Genomic DNA, 20,175 nt, shown 5'->3' with positions numbered 1-20,175 from the left:
GTCGTAGTGGAAAGTCCTTGCCTGTCTGATTTTCGTATAATAATGCATAGGACAGTTATAATGGAAGCGATATAAACACATAATTAAAGATAGCGGGTTATAATCAATTTTTAAATGGGATGTTTCGTGTACAAAGGGTTATTACACATTGGTTTAACTCAATACAAATAACACATAAAATATATTCTTCTGTTTCTCTTTTTCTGAGATTAAAATAGAATTTAAAAATTCCATTAAGCAAATATATTTAACATTAAATTACATTTATATTTATTACAAAAAATATTTTATTATTATTTGTTATAATATATTTCATTATTTGTAGACATTTGGTAAATTGTTTTTTATATAATATGCATAAACATTATGATATACATACTGTATAAATTCAATTGCATCCTACGAATAATAAATTCAGATGTTTATAATTAAAAATCAATAATTTATAAATAAATATTATAGTAAATTTTGAATATCATTTTATATATTTTTTTTAATTCTTATTATTATTTATATTTCTATATATGTATGTTAAAAATTTTTTTTAATTCATACATCTGCGCGTAGTAGGATTTCCGTATATAATTACTTATTTTTAATAGATTAAGATTTAACAGATTGAACTAACAAATAGAAACGACAAAAAAAACTTTTTGGGACTTATGAAACTTGCACATTGTTTCCTCGTAGTTTTTAATTGTGCAAGTAGAAACTTGCACATTGCTTCCTCATAGTTCCTAAGTGTGCAAGTTTTTATTTTATTCGAGGTATAATTATCGGTATTTATTTGTTTTGGCTTCCTCATAGAGGAAGCTTTGTTAGCAAAGGTTCTGATTTCACACTTAACTCTTTTGGGGACTGCGTAAATAATTATATACATTCACTAAAAAATACTAAAAATATATTTTCCAGTCTTTTCTACCCCTATTTCATATATAATTGGTTAAAATTTGGTTGATCAGATCAAGTTTTATAAAGCTTCTATGTATGTACGAATTCTTCGAAATTTCAAATGTGTGTAATACGAGATCTGATCAATCAAATTTTAATGAATTATATATGAAATAGGGGTAGAAAAAACTGGAAAATATAATAAAATTAAAAATTAATCGCTATCTCAAATATTGAGAAAACAGCAGCGTAAAACACATTTTTCAAAAAAGGAAAATCTGCATAAAATCTATACCGGTAGACCGATTTCAATAAAATTTGAGGAGGACATACTTTCTAGGATACTCTATTTGTGTGCAAAAATTCAAACTGGTATCTAAAAAATTGTAGAAGTAGATGCGTGTACAAAAATCCGTACACACACACACACACACACACATACATACATACTTCCGGACATTTTTTACTAATATGATTTTTCGACATTTTAGAACATTCTAAACCTATTTCTATCAAAATCTCGAAAAAAAATTTTTTCACCATTACAAAGCTTCCTCTATGAGGAAGCAATAGAAAAATAAAAGGATAGTATGACATTAATAGCTATATAGTAGAAACGACATTATAATAGACATATTATGCACTTCAATTTCTTTAATGTTCTTTCATGCGAAAATTGATGAGCGATGTTTTATATTTATAGCATTCTTTTCTAGAAACTATATATGCGAATTTGGAAAAGTCTGTATGTTGATGACTTAAAAACCTTATTTATTCGTGACTCTATCGATAAACTATTAATAAAATTATACTCTATTATAAAGTAAAAATCAAAAGTTTCTCTTAATTGAATTTTTCGTCATATTTCAGAATTAAAAAAAAAACCTTATTGTAATTTATGCAATCTAACAATAAGCTTTTTGTGTATGAGTGTATGCAACACTGAGAGAAGAAAAACAAAGAAGAAGAATATATACAAATTTATTTTTTCATAATTTTTTACAAAATTTATCAACTAATATTTAAATATATTAGGACGGAATACATAGAAATAAAATTAATACAGTATAAAATAAACAAATCTTGACCAACTATACTGTAATAAATTATTTAATTAAATAACTATAAAAATTGTGTATATATATATATATATATATATATATATATATAAAATACAAATAAAATAAATAAATTATATATCTAAGTTATATATAACTTAAAAATAATATCCGACATTATATATTAGCGAATCACAATATTTTTTTACCAGTTTATCCCCTTTCCCCTTCTTGTTCCATTATCGAAAACGGAAAAAACCTCATCTTTTTATCACAAGGACATTTCCGAGAGATTATCAAAAACCGATAGAAAAGAACGTTTTCTCCTCATCGAGTGCCCTTTTGCGCTTCCTCGCTCTCTTTCCTGCGCAAAACTCGCGCGTCAAGAGGCGTAATCGTTTCTGTACCCGATAACGCATTTTATCTACCACCTTTTTCGCGCTCCTTTCTGCCACGATTCACAAAAGGTAGTAGCCTTTGAGAATCACGATTTCGTGGAACGATAGAGGCGTGCAGTTATTTGTTAAGAGAGGACACGGCGAAGTTGACGCGAGGACCAAGGACAAAGGAGATCAGTGAGAAAAAAGAAGAGACGCGCGTCGCACCTTGGAAGATGCAATCTGCCGTAGTATTGTTTGATGCGATTTGCCAGCAGTTATTGTTTCGTACGTTCCAGCCACGAAGTTACACAATTACGCCGACATCGTTGTACGGATTCGTCTCTCACGACGCCGACGTCTTATACCGTTCCCACTATTCCCTAGGGCACAAAAGCGGTTGCTGTCGAGAGTCCGTCGTAGCATACCGACTCTGCTGGATTGTTCGGTATTCGCGGAAGATTTCTGAATGAGAGGGAGAAAGAGAGAGCGAGTCAGGGTTTCTTATTCTCCTCACTTTTCCGCGATATTTCCGCATTTCTTGCCGAAGTGCTATCAACCCGGGATGCATGTCGCGAGACACGAGGTGAGTAAAAATAGATAGTAAGTGGCGTATACAGAAAGAGGTTCACGGCAAGTACTTGTTGATGATTAAACGCATCATGGCTGAAATCGGTTGTTTCCAGGATAGCGGAGAAAGCACATCATCGTTTATTCGCGAGACAGCCATTTATATTTTCTTCTCAAAAGAGAAAAAATCTTTCTGTATTTTTCCTACCGACGTGCAAAGTATTTTTGCAATTTTTTAAAAATAACTATTGAGTATTATTTCATGAGACTCTCATAACATTAACTCGCGAGATATGAATTAATGTAAAATGATGCGCTTATAGTATATTTAATTGATTTACGATGCATGTCAAAGATAAGGTATTTCTTTTCAATATGAAAAGATCAGTTCCCAGACATTATGGGAAAATCAAAAGAGAAATTCTACACTATTTTCTATATAAGATTCAGTTATTCGTTTGGGAGAGAAGGAGAAATATATGATAAAAAAAAGCTTTAACTATATATATGTATCTACGTGAATAAGCGTATGTATACGAGTGTAAATGTATGTACAGCGCATTTGTATATGTAGATGTGAGTGTCCGCAGTGTATTGAGCTCGGGTCCGTATAGGTTCGCTAAACCCAAATGACTATGCGGATCAGTCATCCCTGCGGGAAAGTATCTCTTAAGCTCTTCATCGTTGCCATCTTTTCTTTTCTCCATTTTGATCCTCCAGATCCACTCGAGAAATCAAATATCATTTGAACCAATACATATCATTTGAAAACAATAAAATTAATCGTGAAAACGGCATTTTCGTCTCGTCCCACCACCACAAATTTGTTCGGCTCTCCGCATATATAGCGCACAACTATATATAATATATAATCTTCCCCATAGGATTCGGAGGCACGGATTTTCGGTCTACGTGCATATATTGTGCATGTACAATATTTACATTAGAATGTAAACGATCTTAAAGCAGCCCGAGTTGCTGGCGCGTATGCATATATTTCTGTCTAGACATCTCTTTGCCAAAATCGTCGAGTCGGCTCGCGCGGCCCGTTTAATATGTACGAATACATAATTATCGAGTTACGGACTATGCGCGCGCGGGTTCGCGTGTGTTTACACGGTAGGTATAATTTGATACGCTGCGAGTTATCCAAATTGTACCAATTATGCGTAAATTATTGTGTGCATGGGGATGATGCAGTATACACATCGCGTGGGTGCAATTAACATCCGCGAAACCGATATTGAATGACCAAAGATACCTGGGAATGCTGACGATTATTCGATTATATATGGTAACAATATACGTTCAGTATCGGCGTCGACATATATTATCCGCGTTTGAAATTGAGATCAATTAAGGAGGCTCTTACCCGGCTGCTCTAATCAATGTAGCAACCGAAAAATTATCATTAATAATTGGTTATAAAATTATCGGAAAATTAAATAAAAAAATAAATAATGATTTTTACATAGTGTAAGAGTAAGTTATATGTTCTATTAGTGTAAATATTAAAATTTATACAATAAGTCAGTTGACTACGTCAGTGCTAAAGAGCAGAACATGCGCGTGTCACAACGTCGTCTGTAGCAGTCTGCAGCTAAGTGAGGTGTAGCCGTGTAGCGTTGTAGCGAATGATGCGATGAAGAGATGGAGCCAAAAGAAAGATATAACGTGAGAATGCTGAGAGGGAAAATGAAAGGAAAATTCGCGAAAATAAAGGTTGTCAATGCGCGAGAGAATAATTATGCCGCTACCATACAGCGCAGAGAAAAGACATGTGCAAGTGAGGTTAGAAACTTCGCGCTATTTTGACACTCGGAAGATCATTCGCCTAACCTGTCGTACGTCATATTAAAACTACAATATCTTTTATAACTCATCGTCAACGCCAAGTTTTCTTCTTATCATTAGAAAGATTATTATTTTAACTACAATTCCTTAGTTTTTTGTTTACCTGGCTCGCAAACTTGCCAAGAAAATACATCACTTCCGGTAAAAATTTTAGTGTTTACCATATGCCCTGTGTTAAAAATGCGAATTTCAATACTGATATTTTTACAGTTTTTATCGTCAACCTATGCTCAAGTTTTGGGCATCGGTCCGTTGTGGTTCACTTTACAACATATATTAATTTCATAAAGATCTGTCATATTATGATCGAGGTAAGAGCCTCCTTAAGATAAACGTTGAGATAAGAATATCTTGACGAAGCAAAACTTAAATATTAATTGCAGGACATACAATTTATTTTTAATTACGTGCATAGCGAGTAAATCAGTGTCATCGATCTTCAAGATTTATTTTTACGTGTCGCGCTTGCCTTTCGTTAGCGGGCTTTGAGTATGTTCTCCACGGATCATCGATGAACGTGATACGAGTGCACGTACAACGACGCTCCTGGGTAATTACATGAGATTCTGCTTGCCGAAGCGCGATCTGTTATTTCCGTGTCTCCTTCTTTTTTTATTAACTGGCGGTGTGTGCATAGAAAGCTGTATAAACGAGATAGGCACTAGAAAGCATTCACCAGCATATCACCCCTCGCCGTTCCCCAACCTACTCGCTTTTGTTTTAACGCCTTATCTCATCTACTAGGAATACGATCTATCCAGCGCAAAAGAATATAAACCTGGCATCGGATTAAACGAAGATGGACCGTTATTCTTTCTTGAATTATTACGTGTCCCTCACACTATCTATCATATTCTTTGGTTACTGTTTCGTATTATGAGATTACGAGAAATATTTCCTGGTAACAACATTGCAATTTATCATACGGATTACACGTGATTGTAAACATAAAAACCCTAATGAGTAATTACGATAAATTTGATATTTGCTTAAATATCTAATAAATTTACTTTAATTAATCATTTTGTTTAAAATTGTGTAGGTATCATTATTTATTACAAAACAGAATATTATGCAATGACATTAATTGTTGTACCTTACTATACAAAATAAGATGCGGTGAAACCTAGGGAAAACATTTAAGAACAATATCGTGCAATTAGAACTAAGATTGAAAGCCTAGAAAAAAAGTTTAGTGTATCTAACTTTTATATCTGCAAAAGCACATTCAGGTTGATAGGATAAGCAGTATTGCGTGTAGCGAGAGATGGCGCAGCAATCGAACAAGGATAGATGCTTCTCGTTAGACAAGGACAGATATAGATATATAACATAAAAAAACAGGATTAGAAATGTTGACATTATCGACATTGAGGAAGTTCGGCCGTCGCTATAGGATTCCCTTAATGTCATACGTATGTATGTAGTGTTTTTTAAATCTCGATCACCAGATAAGATAGCGAAGTATTTCTTACATGTATATATATGCAATGTACATAAATTACATTGATTTTTTGTTTGATATATGATTACACACAGATATTATCACTTTAATCATGTGTAATATGTCATGTACGTACGTCACGTATTTTTCGTTATAAAATTATGACACTTGCATATGAATGACGATTTTATTTTTTGTTTAACTTGCATTTATATTTGTTTCTCGTATATAGATGTGAAACAATATATAAAACTTTCTATTACATTCAGATAATCTGAATCAAATGCTGATCTTTCTCTAATCTGTTAATATTGCTATCCGAAAAATATATCTCATATTATCTAATTGATAAAATTATTTTATATAAATTATATAATGTAAACACTTGATAAACTTGATAGTAATCTTTTTAAAAATCACGTATGCAACTGACAGCATTATTCAAAGTAGAGAAGTTCAATTACATTCAGATAATCTGAATCAAATGCTGATCTCTCTTTAATCTGTTAAGATTGCTATCCGAAAAATACATATATCTTACATCATCTAATTGATAAAATTGTTTTATATAAATTATATAATGTAAACACTTGATAAACTTGATAGTAACTTTCTTAAAAATCACGTATGCAACTGATAGCATATTATCCAAAGTTGAGAACGTAATATATCGATATATGCGACTGTAATTTAAATTATATTTTCTTATTGTAAAATCTATATTTTTTAAATGTTTAAAAATAGGTCAATAGGAATATTTGGTCGGTTATATGTTTAACTTGCGTCGACAATTACGTTCAAATTTTGGGTGCAATATTAAAAATTTGGCTATATAATTTTCAACTTTATTTTCCCGTTATCTGAACCGACCAAATATTAAATAAAATGCTGATTTAATCTGTTACGATTGTTAAGGTTATCAGAAAAGTGTCTTATGTTATCTAAGTAAATGGCGCTTGATAAAATAATTCCATATGAATTATGTAATGTAAGCACTTGATGAGCATGATTTCTTGTAACTGACAATATATTTATTCAATTGTACAATTTTTGAAAGTTTGGAATATACCTAGTTTCACAAGTTTGGCAAACTGTAACAACAAAGAATGGAACCATATACGCGAATAATATATTTTTGATTTCACTGGTGTCGCGCAGATGGAGGAGTCCAATATGCGAAAATGTGGTTCTTTTTGTACGACAGAGCCGTTTACCGTTTAACAGAATTCAGCCAATTACGTTAAACGAAAAGCATCTAACAAGATTTCGACAGATTTCATATTGTCTAATTTCTTTTTCAAAACACAGATACTACTATTTTATGATTCTTAGTTGAATATATCCAAAGTTTTTTTTTTCAACTTTACTGTGCACTCACAGCATATTAAAAAGAAAATTGTATTAAATCTTTAAAATTTAACATGTCAATCATTAGATTTACATGAAAGTTCTCTTTTTGTAATATTCAAAAATGTGAAGAAAATAGGTATTTAAATCTATCTTATCTATGCAAACAATAATAACAATTGTCTTAATATTGTATTATATGACAAATAATAGGTTCCAACTACATTAATAAGTAATAAAATTTTAATCTTTAAATCTATTCCTTCGCTAACAGCATATTTGAACTTATTTACTATCTATATGATAAGGGGTTAAAAATATATTTATCTATATATACTCAGTCATATATTACTCGTGCCTCCCCGTGCCCGAGCGTGGTGACTTCTCTTCATATACATGTGTTGCGCACGTGGATTATACACATTGTATATAGAACCTACAGTTTAACGCCGATTTCGAACGGCAATTTTTAGAGAAGTTTTCGTGGCAAGACATACTCTCGGTGGTTTGCCATTGCCTTTCGAAAGGAAAACAAACAAATAAAATTTTCTAGCTCTACCGGGAATCGAACCCGGGACCTTTGGCTCAATAGACCAGTGCGCTGTCTACTAGGCCACGCTCGTCCTATTTATCTGAACAAAATTAAAAATTTATATTTAACTAATTTAAATTTAAATTTAAAAAATTAAATTAAGTAATTAAAATTCAAACTTGACAGTTTATTAACTAGGATCTCGACAATAAATGTTTTCAAACAATAACGACAATAACATATGACGTAAAGTGACGATATTAATGTAAAGTACTACTTATCGCAAGAATAACAGTTCGGATAAAGTTCACTACATTGAGAAGGTTCGTAGAAATAAAAATAATAAACTGTATGCCATAATGAGTTACTTTGTTCCACTGATAGCGCACTCGTTACTTTGCCAAGGTTTTCGCTTTGAACATGGTGAAAGATATTTCCCGAGAGTAATGGTATGCGATTACTCCTTTTTGAAAACCTTCGTTTATTTCTTGAATCGCGATTGCTACAGTTGCTCTTTGATGCTTTTTGCAATCCGACTGATCGTAAATCAGAATATATTCTACACTTATATTACAAACAATAATATTACTTGTGACATTTCTATCGTTCATACATTATAGTTCATAGTTCTATCGTTCATCCATATATTTAGTCATCTTTATTAGCATGCAAATCCATTTTGCATAATCTATAGGTATATATATTTGAGACATAGTAGTTTTTACAGCATATCTTAATAATACTGGCGGCTTCTCTTTTCAGAGATAGACACATAAATATATATTATAAAGTATAAATAATTAATCCAAGAATATTTCAGACACTAAGCGGAATATTTATTTAATCAATCTTTTTACATTATTATATATATATATATATATATATATATATATATTCAACAATAATATCTGTTTAGACATGCAATTTAAACAATATTTGCTGTGATTGGAAGCTCATCATTAAAAAGTTTCTTAGTCTCAATCACATGTTTATACCAGTTCATTGACCATTTTGGAGTTCTTGTTCGATTTGGATCAGTGAAGTTGACGTGTACCAAACCGAATCGTACTCTGTCAGAACATAATTTTATATATATATAATTTTTATGTATACATATTTTAAAAAAAGTTCATAAAAATGTAACAAATAATAACTTACGTATAACCCTTTCTCCATTCAAAATTATCTAAGAAACTCCAAGCAGCATATCCTTTCACATTACATCCGCTTTCTCGAATGGCAGTTAACATTGCCTTCATATAAGAATGTAAGTAGGATATTCTTAAATAATCAAAAGTACAACATCTGTCAGAAAAACCATTCTCCATAATAAAGATAGGTGGGTTATCATATTCACTCGCAATATTCTTGATAATCTCTCGAAACCCAGCGGGAATGACCTAAAATATTTATAAAACTTGCGCATAAATACAAATATTTTATTCGCGTCGGTATTTTATTTTTAATAACAAAAATTATTTTAATTTATGTAATTTTATTGTATTTAAGAAAGATGATATTCGACAAATTTAACTTAATTCACAGTGGGGCAACATATTCGTTACTTCGTAACACTACATCATTTAATAGCAATAGTCAATTACTAGTTTCTCCATAATCGGTCATAATTTCACCAGTTATAATCGATTCGGCCAAATTGTCGGAATATGCATATTTTCTAAAATACACTCAATTATGATTTCCAATTTATGGCGTTGACTACAAACTATGAATATTTCACAAAATGAATATAATAATAAGTTAATCCAGCTGTACGACTAAATTGTGCCTGATGTGTTCAGGGTTAAATCTCCTAGCAAGTCTTACACAAACAAGTTTCGAGCGCAAGAAAATTGATTGATAGTTTGATACATATGTGATCTTCTGTGCTAACTAACTCTGAGCCCATCCGAAGCGCTTTTTGGCCATGATGGATCTATGCTTGTTTTCACGCCGGAATAATCGTACCACGCTTGTCCTTTTAATCGTGGCACTGTTTCTACAAGTTTCGAAGAGTAATGATTCAATGCAAAGAAATCCGATGTACCTCTTAAAAAACGGAAAAAATAATAACCGAGAGATATTATCAGTCTGTAATTAATTACTAACGGTATTAATTATTGTATATTTTTATTATATTTCTTACTTAATATATTGCACCCATTCTGGCGAAAATACTGGCAAAATAGATCTCGGAAAACCATCCAATTTACTGTTTTCAGCTATGCGCTGTCTCATGATCGCTGGATAATCACCAGTCTTTGAATAAACGGGATGGGCCATCCATCCGCAGTTAAATTGGAAATGTACGTCTACTGCTGTAGTATCAAAAGGGTTTTTGGGAAATGCGCCTGTGCAAGCAGGAACTAAGCCTATTTGACCTTTCTGCTGTTTTCGAAATTCTTTGTCGTAGATATGGTAAATCTTGGCATGCGCTTTCAAAATATTATGCACGCACAAATATTTGCCAGGATAGCCTAATTTCTTTCCTAAAAATGTGTTCTATTTTTAGAGATATTGAATGTCGCTAGAAAAATATTATACGTTTCTCGCTAAAAAAACAAATATTATAGGTATGAAGAATTGATACCTGGTGCTAATAAAGAGCCATTGTAATACATGTTATGGCAAATAATGTTAGGTTCATTGATAGTCATGAAATATTTAACTTTGGGTCCGAGTTCTTTGAAAACGACTCTTGCATAATCAGATATCCATTCAACCATCATTTCATTGGTCCATCCACCCATGCTTTCAAAGATGACTGGGTGATCCCAATGATACAAAGTAACAAATGGTTCAATGCCATTTGCTAATAATTCATTAATAAGATTTTTATAATAATCGAGTCCTTCTTGATTGATCACATTAGCGTAACCAGTTGGTAAGATACGTGACCAACTGAGAGAAAACCGGTAAAAGTCAACCTAAAATATTATATTTTGATGTCGAATATTCCACATCGTTACAAACTTTTAATAAAATATAGTCAGGCAAAATGTACCCCTATGTTCTTTAATAACTGTACATCTTCTTTATATTTGTGATAGGAATCGCAAGCCACATCGCCATTGCTACCATCACTTATTAAATTTGGATGTTCGTGTACAAAGTGGTCCCAAACATTCTCGCCCTTACCTTTTTGAATTTAAACACACCATAATAAATTACTTATAAAATTTACGAAAACACCTATGTGTAATATTCCATAAATCTTGTCTGTACCTAAGCTACTAAAAGTCATTGCACGTAACAAAGTTTTAGTCATAATCGTAAGGCCGTAAGAAAATAGACCAATCACAGTTGATTTTTCTCCTTGAGCTCAAAGAATAATCGAGTGTGATTGGTCCATTTTCTTACGGCCATACGATTATGACTAAAACTTTGTTACGTGCACTGGCCTTAAAATCTCTTAATGCTTCAATAATTAAATGACATTGAGCGTCGGATAGAAATTCTTTACGTACCGCCTTCATTCCAAGCTCCTTCTATTTGATAAGCGGATGTAGCAGTGCCAAATAAAAAATCTTTAGGAAAAGATAATGTGTCGTCAGCAAAACTATGCGTGACAACAAAAATAAAAATGAAAGCAACTTCGAGATACAAATAGCTTGCCATTGCGAAAACGACTGAGCATAGTATCTCGGCAATTGAGTATTATTATTCATGCACACTGATCTCTCTATGTACTCTTCTAAAGATAACTACATCCTTAATATTTGCCCCTTCTACATACCGTATAACGCCTCAATTTATACACACAAACGTCCACACGATTGTTTGCGATTAATATTTGCTTTCTAAATCTGAATCAGTGACAAGCAGCATACTTTAGATTGATATCGGTGAACAGTCACTGATGCATTCAGTGATTATTCACTGATATCAGTGTAAGGGAGACCGGGGCACCATGAGCTACAAAAATTCAAACTCTAAAAAATATCCATAAATATAAGATTTTTTGTCTCATTTTTTTAAATAATTAAAGCACCATGTGTATTTTAAAATTTATTTAGCGTATTTAGCAAATATTAATTAGTTTTTGAAAAAAAAAATTAAAACACATTTTTTGAGAAATGACCCAAGGTGCTCCACACCCGGGGCATCCCGTCTGTCACTGGAGCACTATGTAAGTCACACACAAAAACTAGGTTTATTTATTCAAGAAATAATGAAAAATTACAAAAGTTGAAAAGAAATTTTATTTCATACGTTGTCTTATAACACACTGTTCAAGATTGAGCAGAACAAATAAGATGTCAGATGAACATAAGATAAACACTACTGAAATAAATAACTTTTTTTTTTTTTAGAAAAACTAACTTTTTATGACATGTTTTCTTCAATCAAAAATAACATATCATCAACCTATCTATCTATTATCAACCTTGGTGGCGTGTGTGACCCATGTGTGTGTGTGTGGTGCCCCGAATACACTTAATATAGAAAACGGTGAAACGTTATCAAAAAAATAAATAATATATGATTATCTGTAGTGCAGTAAAATGACAAAAGATGCTAGAAAGTTACACCTACTTTTTGGTACGTGTATATTTTACTACAAAAACAATATTAAAACATTTCTAAATGATTAAAAAGTTATTTACGCATTACGAAAACCATTTATGTCAAGTGCGTTTCGAGACTACGAACTTTAATGACTGCCACCTAGATACGAAATATGGGCAACGAAATAACTGTCACATGATACTAGTTGTATCAACCTAAACATTCTGGATTACCCTAAACAGTCAATGACCCATGGTACCCCGTGGCTCATGGTGTCCTGGTCTCCCCTGAATGTAAATGTAAATGTACAGTATCCCATTTCAGTGACTTTTCCCTGATTTAGATTTAAAGAGTGCGCATTACACGACTCGGTTGACTTTGTCTTTCTGTATACGTTGAACTTCTGCAGAAGTTGATAATAAAAAATAATTGAAAAGAAATAATCCGTAGAAACGTATATGGAAAGAAGAACACGACTAAGTCATGTAATGGGCACTCTCTAAATCTAAATCACTAAAAAGTCACTGAAATGGCATACTTTACATTTACATTTACATTGATATCAGTGAATAATCACTGAACGCATCAGTGACTATTCACCGAAATCTGCAGTCTAAAGTATACCACTTCAGTGACTTTTCACTGATTCAGATTTAGAAAGCAAATATTAATCGCAAACAATCGTGTAGACGTTTGTGTGTATAAATTGAGACATTATGCGATATGTAGGAGGGGCAAATATTAAGGATGTAGTTATCTTTATAAGAGTATATACAGAGGTCAGTGTGCATGACTGATAATACTCAATTGCCGAGATACTATGCTCAGTCGTCTTCGCAATGGCGAGCTATTCGTATCTCGGAGTCGCTTTAAGTTTTATTTTTGTTGTCACGCATAGTTATGCTGACGATACATTATCTTTTCCTAAAAATTTTCTATTTGGCACTGCTTCATCCGCTTATCAAATAGAAGGAGCTTGGAATGAAGGGGGTACGTAAAGAATTTCTATCCAACGCTCAATGTCATTTAATTATTGAAGCATTAAGAGATGTTAGTATCTTCGGTATAAACAAGATTTATGGAATATTATATAGGCGTTTTCGTCAATTTTATAAGTAATTTATTAAGGTGTGCTTAAATTCAAAAAGGTAAGGGCGAGAATGTTTGGGACCAATTTGTACACGAACATCCAAATTTAATACGTGATGGTAGCAATGGCGATGTAGCTTGCGATTCCTATTACAAATATAAAGAAGATGTACAGTTATTAAAAAACATGGGGGTACATTTTGCCTGACTATATCTTATTAAAAACTTGTAACGATTTGGAATACTCGACATCAAAATATAATATTTTAGGTTGACTTTTACCGGTTTTCTCTCAGTTGGTCACGTATCTTACCAAATGGTTACGTTAATGTGATTAATCAAGAGGGACTCGATTATTATAAAAATCTTATTAATGAATTATTAGCAAATGGCATTGAACCATTTGTTACTTTGTATCATTGGGATCACCCAGTCATCTTTGAAAGCATGGGTGGATGGACCAATGAAATGATGGTTGAATGGATATCTGATTATGCAAGAGTCGTTTTCAAAGAACTCGGACCCAAAGTTAAATATTTCATGACTATCAATGAACCTGCCGTCATTTGCAATGAAGGGTATTACGATGGACAAAAAGCACCAGGTATCAATTCTTCATACCTATAATATTTGTTTTCTGGCGAGAAACGTATAATATTTTTCTAGCGGCATCAAATATCTCTATAAATGGAACACGATTTTAGGAAAGAAATTAGGTTATCCTGGCAAATATTTGTGCATGCATAATATTTTGAAGGCGCATGCCAAGATTTATCATATCTACGACAAAGAATTTCGAAAACAGCAGAAAGGTCAAATTGGCATAGTTCCCTCTTGCTCAGGCGTAATCCCCAAAAATCCTTTTGATACTACAGCAGTAGACGTACAGTTCCAATTTGATTGCGGATGGGTAGCCCATCCAATTTTTTCAAAGACTGGTGATTATCCAGCAATCATGAAAAACCAAATAGCAGAAAACAGTAAACTGGATGGTTTTCCGAGATCTATTTTGCCAGTATTTTCGTCAGAATGGGTGCGATATATTAAGTAAGAAAAATATAGCAAAAATATACAATAATTAATATTGTTATTAATTAATTACAAACTGATATTATTTCTCGGTGCTTATTATCTTTTCCGTTTTGTAAGAGGTACATCGGACTTCTTTGGATTAAATCATTACACTTCGAAACTTGTGGAAACAGTGCCACGATCGAAAGGACAAGCGTGGTACAATTATTCCGGCGTGAAAACAAGCATAGATCCATCATGGCCAAAAAGCGCTTCGGATTGGCTCAGAGTTAGTTAGCATAGAAGATTACATATGTATCAAACTATCAATCAATTTTAGCGCGCTTGAAACTTATTTATGTAAGACTTGCTAGGATTTAACCCCGATAACACATCAGGCACAATTAAGTCGTACAGATGGTTTAACTTATTATGAATAATTCATTCTGTGAATTATTCATAGTTTGTATTCAACGCCATAAATTGGAAATCAGAATCGAGTGTATTTCAGAAAATATGCATATTCCGACAAATCGGCCCAATCGAATATAACTAATGAAATTATGACCGATTATGGAGAAACTAGTAATTGATTATTGCAATCAAATGATGTAATATTACGAAGTAACGATTATGTTGCCCTACTGTGAATTAAGTTAAATATGTCGAATATCATTTTTCTTAAAAATACAATAAAATTACTTAAATTAAAATAATTTTTTTATTAAAAATAAAATAACGACGTGAATAAAATATTTGTATTTATGCGCAATAAGTTTTACAAATATTTCAGGTTGTTCCCGCTGGATTTCGAGAGATTATCAAAAAGATTGCGAGTGAATATGATAACCCACCTATCTTTATTACAGAGAATGGTTTTTCTGACAGATGTTGTACTTTTGATTATTTAAGAATATCCTACTTACATTCTTATATGAAGGCAATGTTAACTGCCATTCGAGAAAGTGGATGTAATGTGAAAGGATATGCTGCTTGGAGTTTGATAGATAATTTTGAATGGAACAAGGGTTATACGTGAGTTATTATTTGTTACATTTTTTTAAACTTTCTTTAAAATATGTATACATATGTGTGCGTGCGTGCGTGCGTGCGTGCGTGCGTGCGTGCGTGCGTGCGTGTGTGTGTGTAATATATATATATATATATATATATATATATAGATATACGTATATATTTATTTATTTATAAAATTGTTTTGACAGAGAACGATTCGGCTTGGTACACGTCAACTTCACTGATCCAAATCGAACAAGAACTCCAAAATGGTCAATGAACTGGTATAAACATGTCATTGAGAATAAGAAACTTTTTATTGATGAGCTTTCAATCACAGCAAATATTGTTTAAACTGCATGTTTAAACAGACATTATTGTTGAATAATAATGTAAAAAGATTGCTTAAATAAGTATTCCGCTAAGTATCTAAAATATTCTTGAATTAACTATTTGTACGTTATAATATATATTTATGTGTCTATCTCTGAAAAGAGAAGCCGCTAAGTATTATTAAAATGCTGTAAAAACTACTGTCTTAATAAATATATATATTGTATATAGATTATGCAGAATGGATTTGCATACTACTATAAGATGACTATAAATATATATATGAACGATAGAACTATAAACTATAACGTATAGACAATAGATATGTCACATGTTCAAAGCGAAAACCTTGGCAAAGTAACGAGTGCACTTTCAGTGGAACAAAGTAACTCATTATGGCATACAGTTTATTATTTTTATTCCTACGAACCTTCTCATTACTTTACATTAATATCGTCACTTTACGTCATATTGTTACCGATTGAAAACATTTATTGTCGAGATCCTAGTTAATAAACTGTCAAGTTTGAATTTTAATCACTTAATTTAATTTCTTAAATTTTATATATAAATTTCAATTAGTTAAATAAATTTATAAATTTCCAATCTCGTATAGATTAATAGATTTTTAACCTTATCATATATAGTAAATTAGTTCAAATATGCTATTAGCGAAGGAATATATTAAAAGATCAAAATTTTTTTACTTATTAATGCATGTAGTGAAATGTAATCGTCATATAATACAATATTAAGACAAATGTTATTATCGTTCCCGTAAATAAGATAGATGTAAGTTCTTATTTTCTTCACATTTTTTAATATTACAAAAAAAGAACTTTCATGTAAATCTCATGATTGACATGTTAAATTTTAAAGATTTAATACAATTTTCTTTTCAATATGCTGTGAGTGCACAGTAAAGTTAAAAAACCACGGATATATTCAACTAAAGATCATAAAATAGTAGTAACTGCGTTTTGAAAAATAAATGAGACGATATGAAATCTCTCGAAATCTTGTTAGATGCTTCTCGATTAACGTAATTGGTTGAATTCTGTTAAACGGTAAACGGCTCTGTCGTACGAAGAGATAACCACATTTCCGCATATTGGACTCCTCCATCTGCGCGAAACCAGTGAAATCAAAAATATGATTCGCGTATGTAGTTGGATTGTTGGATATTCTTCGTTGTTACAGTTTGCCAAACTTGTGAAGCTATAGGTACATTCCAGACTTTCAGAAATTGTACAATTGAATAAATATTGTCAGTTACAAGAAATCATGCTCATCGTGTGTTTACATTACATAATTTTATGGAATCATTTTATCAAGCGCCAATTAGATAATATAAAATACTTTTCTGATAACCTTAACAATCGTAACAGATTAAATCAGCATTTTTTTTCGGATTATCTGAATGCAAGTGAAAGTTATATAAGAACATATTAATGTAATATTTGGTCGGTTCAGATAACGGATATAATCGCAGAAATAAAATTAATAATTTTATAGCCAAATTTTTAATATTGCATCCAAAATTTGAACGCAACTGTCGACGCAAGTTGAACATATAATCGACCAAATATTCTTTATTTTTAAACGTTTAAAAAATATAGAATTTACGATAAAAAAATAATTTTAATTATAGTCGCAAATATCGATATATTACGTTCTCAACTTTGAATAATGCTGTCAGTTGCATACGTGATTTTTAAAAAGATTACTATCAAGCTTATCAAGTGTTTACATTATATAATTTATGGAATAATTTTAACAATTAGGTAATATAAGATATACTAATATTTTTCGGATAACAATCATAACAGATTAGAGAGAGAAGATTTTATTCAAATTTATCTGAATGTAATTGAAAGTCTTATATATCGTTTCACATTATCTATATACGAGAGACAAATATAAATGCAAGTTAAATGGAAAGTAAAATCGTCATCCATATGCAAGTGTCATAATTTTACACAGAAAAATATATATACGTACATAACATATATTACACATGATTAAAGTGATAATATCTGTGTGTAATCATATATCAAACAAAAAATTAATGTTATTTATGTACATTGCAAATATGTATATAAGAAACGTTCGCTATATCTTTTCTCGTAATTGAGATCTAAAAAGCACATGTACATACATACATACGTGTGACATTATGTAGAAAAAACCTAAAAACAAAAACATAACGCATTAAGAAGAATAGTTCACTCGCTTATATAACTGAACTCCGACGGTGCAATATTGTGACTGCAGTCAAAGAGAAATACATAGAGTACCAGAACGCAACTTATAATTCTATCACTTCACGACTTACCTTGTCGCAAGAGACTGACACTCTCTAGAGAACTTAGAAACAAGTTAGAATTCATTGTCAAATAAGAGTAGCGTTATAGTTTGCGCGCACGTTTTATCTCTTTTTCTGTGTCTCTATTTTCTATCGTGTTCTAAGAAAACATTCGAACAGTAAACACTATTTTATCGTGTCTATTTATATCATCATTATGTCCATCCACTTTTGTCCGTTTCGCCTTTTGCAATATAAATCAATTACCATGCATAGAATATATGTTTGCTTAAGTGCTGGTGTACAACCTTGCTTTAAAGGTTTTTTAAGCTCTAAGCCGTAAGAAATTTACCTATTACAATGGAATGTGAGGAGAATACTCGATTGTGATTGGTCAATTTCTTACGGCTTATAACTTAAATACCCTTTAAAGCAAGGTTGTAGACCAACACTAACGTGAAAGATATTTTCTACCACAAATTACTAATGTATTTGCCAATAGAAATATTTTTAATATTTCTTAAAAATATTTCTAAAACTATATTAAGAAATGCAAAAAATATAATCTAGCATTTTGTTTGCAACTGTCGATTACGTGTGTTCGGATACAGTAACAAACTATATTAAATAACATAATAATTACATAATAATTTTTAAGATTTCATGTTCACCTTTTTCTCGTAACCTAAAATTCTTTATAAAATGTCTAATAGCTTTGCGTTAAATTAAAAGGACAAAGATGTATATATATAGGACAAAGAGTGACACGCTCAGTTTCTGAGGACCTGTCACATTGAAATATTTTTGTAGCCCACCCCGAAAAGAAATTTACTCGCCCGTAGAAAATATACGCATTCTGACAGGTAATCTCCGCGAAACATTCGACTCTGGTAAGGTCGGGGTTATATAACCTAAACAGAAAAATACGCTGGAAGCACGAAAATTTCGTTGCGAGGAACAGATAACGTTTCTTCTCTCATTCTTTCTCTTCTTCCAAGCATTCCGATGTTCCCGATAGAGTAAGGCGCACATCAGATGTAGCGTACGATGCGCGGCTTTACGAGACTTCGTGAAAAAAGTGGATCAAAGAATTCTGTATGCGTATGCATTTCGGCGTGTTGTACAATCCGGTCATAAGGCGTGACAGTAATTTGAAAGAATAGATATAACGTAACATCCATTTGCTCTTTTTTTTTAGGTATCTTCTTTCGGTGATAGAAAATCGAACCAAGTGGCGTGCCAAGTAATCCGTGCTTATAAATTCTAATTTTCATTCAGACCGAACATAAAAGTTCTCGACTTTTGCGACTTTTACCGAAAAAATTTTCTCGCAAATTTTTATTTTCGTTTTTCACGAACGAAAATACTTGAGCTATGAATCATTTTGTTTCGCGCGCGCGCGCGCGTGACTGATAGCTCTTTAATTTATATTTTCACGACCGAAGAAGCTTTGCGAATTCTTATTCTTTCGACGAATGCGTTTTTCGTCGTAAGGCAGCGTAGCAAAGGCGTAGGAGAAGCTAGAGTCTGATATTCAATTTTAAAAGATATTTTCTCTGGAAATGCGAGACCATCTGTCAAATAAAAGTTCTAACGCAAAATTTCATTTATCTACTCTTACTCCCATTATGATCAATTTAGAGTTATACAGATCCATTGTTTACTCTCATATTACTTACGCTGCCTTTTATTGTCCCATCCATTTGGGGCTTCCTCTTAGATTTATAGGTATCCTTTCAGGAAGAGCAAATATATCCCAGTACGTACATACTCCGAGCTGTGATAACAAGGGTCGAACTTTCGGAAATAGAGCACGGTATTACCGCTCTACGCGGATAACC

At 32.0% G+C, this 20,175-nt stretch overlaps 2 protein-coding genes across 3 annotated transcripts; one reads left to right on the top strand and one right to left on the bottom strand.

Annotated features, from left to right (window-relative positions):
* Window positions 1–8,934: 8,934 nt before the first annotated feature.
* LOC143904605 (myrosinase 1-like) lies at window positions 8,935–11,707 on the bottom strand. The gene is made up of 7 exons (XM_077419419.1): window positions 11,541–11,707; window positions 11,078–11,211; window positions 10,664–11,000; window positions 10,220–10,562; window positions 9,972–10,122; window positions 9,232–9,473; window positions 8,935–9,143 (listed from the first exon to the last, which is right to left on the bottom strand). Exons 1-7 carry the CDS (start codon window positions 11,689–11,691, stop codon window positions 8,999–9,001), a joined length of 1,503 nt encoding a protein of 500 aa, XP_077275545.1. The 5' UTR covers window positions 11,692–11,707; the 3' UTR covers window positions 8,935–8,998.
* Window positions 11,708–13,390: 1,683 nt separating this feature from the next.
* On the top strand, window positions 13,391–16,568 carry LOC143904606 (myrosinase 1-like). 2 transcript variants are annotated; one of them, XM_077419421.1, is made up of 7 exons: window positions 13,391–13,572; window positions 13,731–13,864; window positions 13,942–14,275; window positions 14,376–14,718; window positions 14,821–14,971; window positions 15,476–15,717; window positions 15,906–16,568. In XM_077419421.1, exons 1-7 carry the CDS (start codon window positions 13,422–13,424, stop codon window positions 16,048–16,050), a joined length of 1,500 nt encoding a protein of 499 aa, XP_077275547.1. In that variant the 5' UTR covers window positions 13,391–13,421; the 3' UTR covers window positions 16,051–16,568. The 2 variants fall into 2 exon arrangements, with proteins under 2 accessions (XP_077275547.1, XP_077275548.1); XM_077419422.1 differs by lacking the exon at window positions 13,731–13,864 and having other exon boundaries at window positions 13,431–13,572; window positions 15,906–16,567.
* The last annotated feature ends 3,607 nt before the right edge of the window (window positions 16,569–20,175 follow it).

Source organism: Temnothorax americanus, unplaced genomic scaffold (genome assembly GCF_048541705.1).
Source record: "Temnothorax americanus isolate GAGA-0224 unplaced genomic scaffold, ASM4854170v1 Scaffold54, whole genome shotgun sequence".
NCBI lineage: Eukaryota > Metazoa > Arthropoda > Insecta > Hymenoptera > Formicidae > Temnothorax > Temnothorax americanus.
The sequence above is the reverse complement of the archived record's forward strand: the minus strand, read 5'-3'. Positions and strand labels throughout refer to the sequence as shown.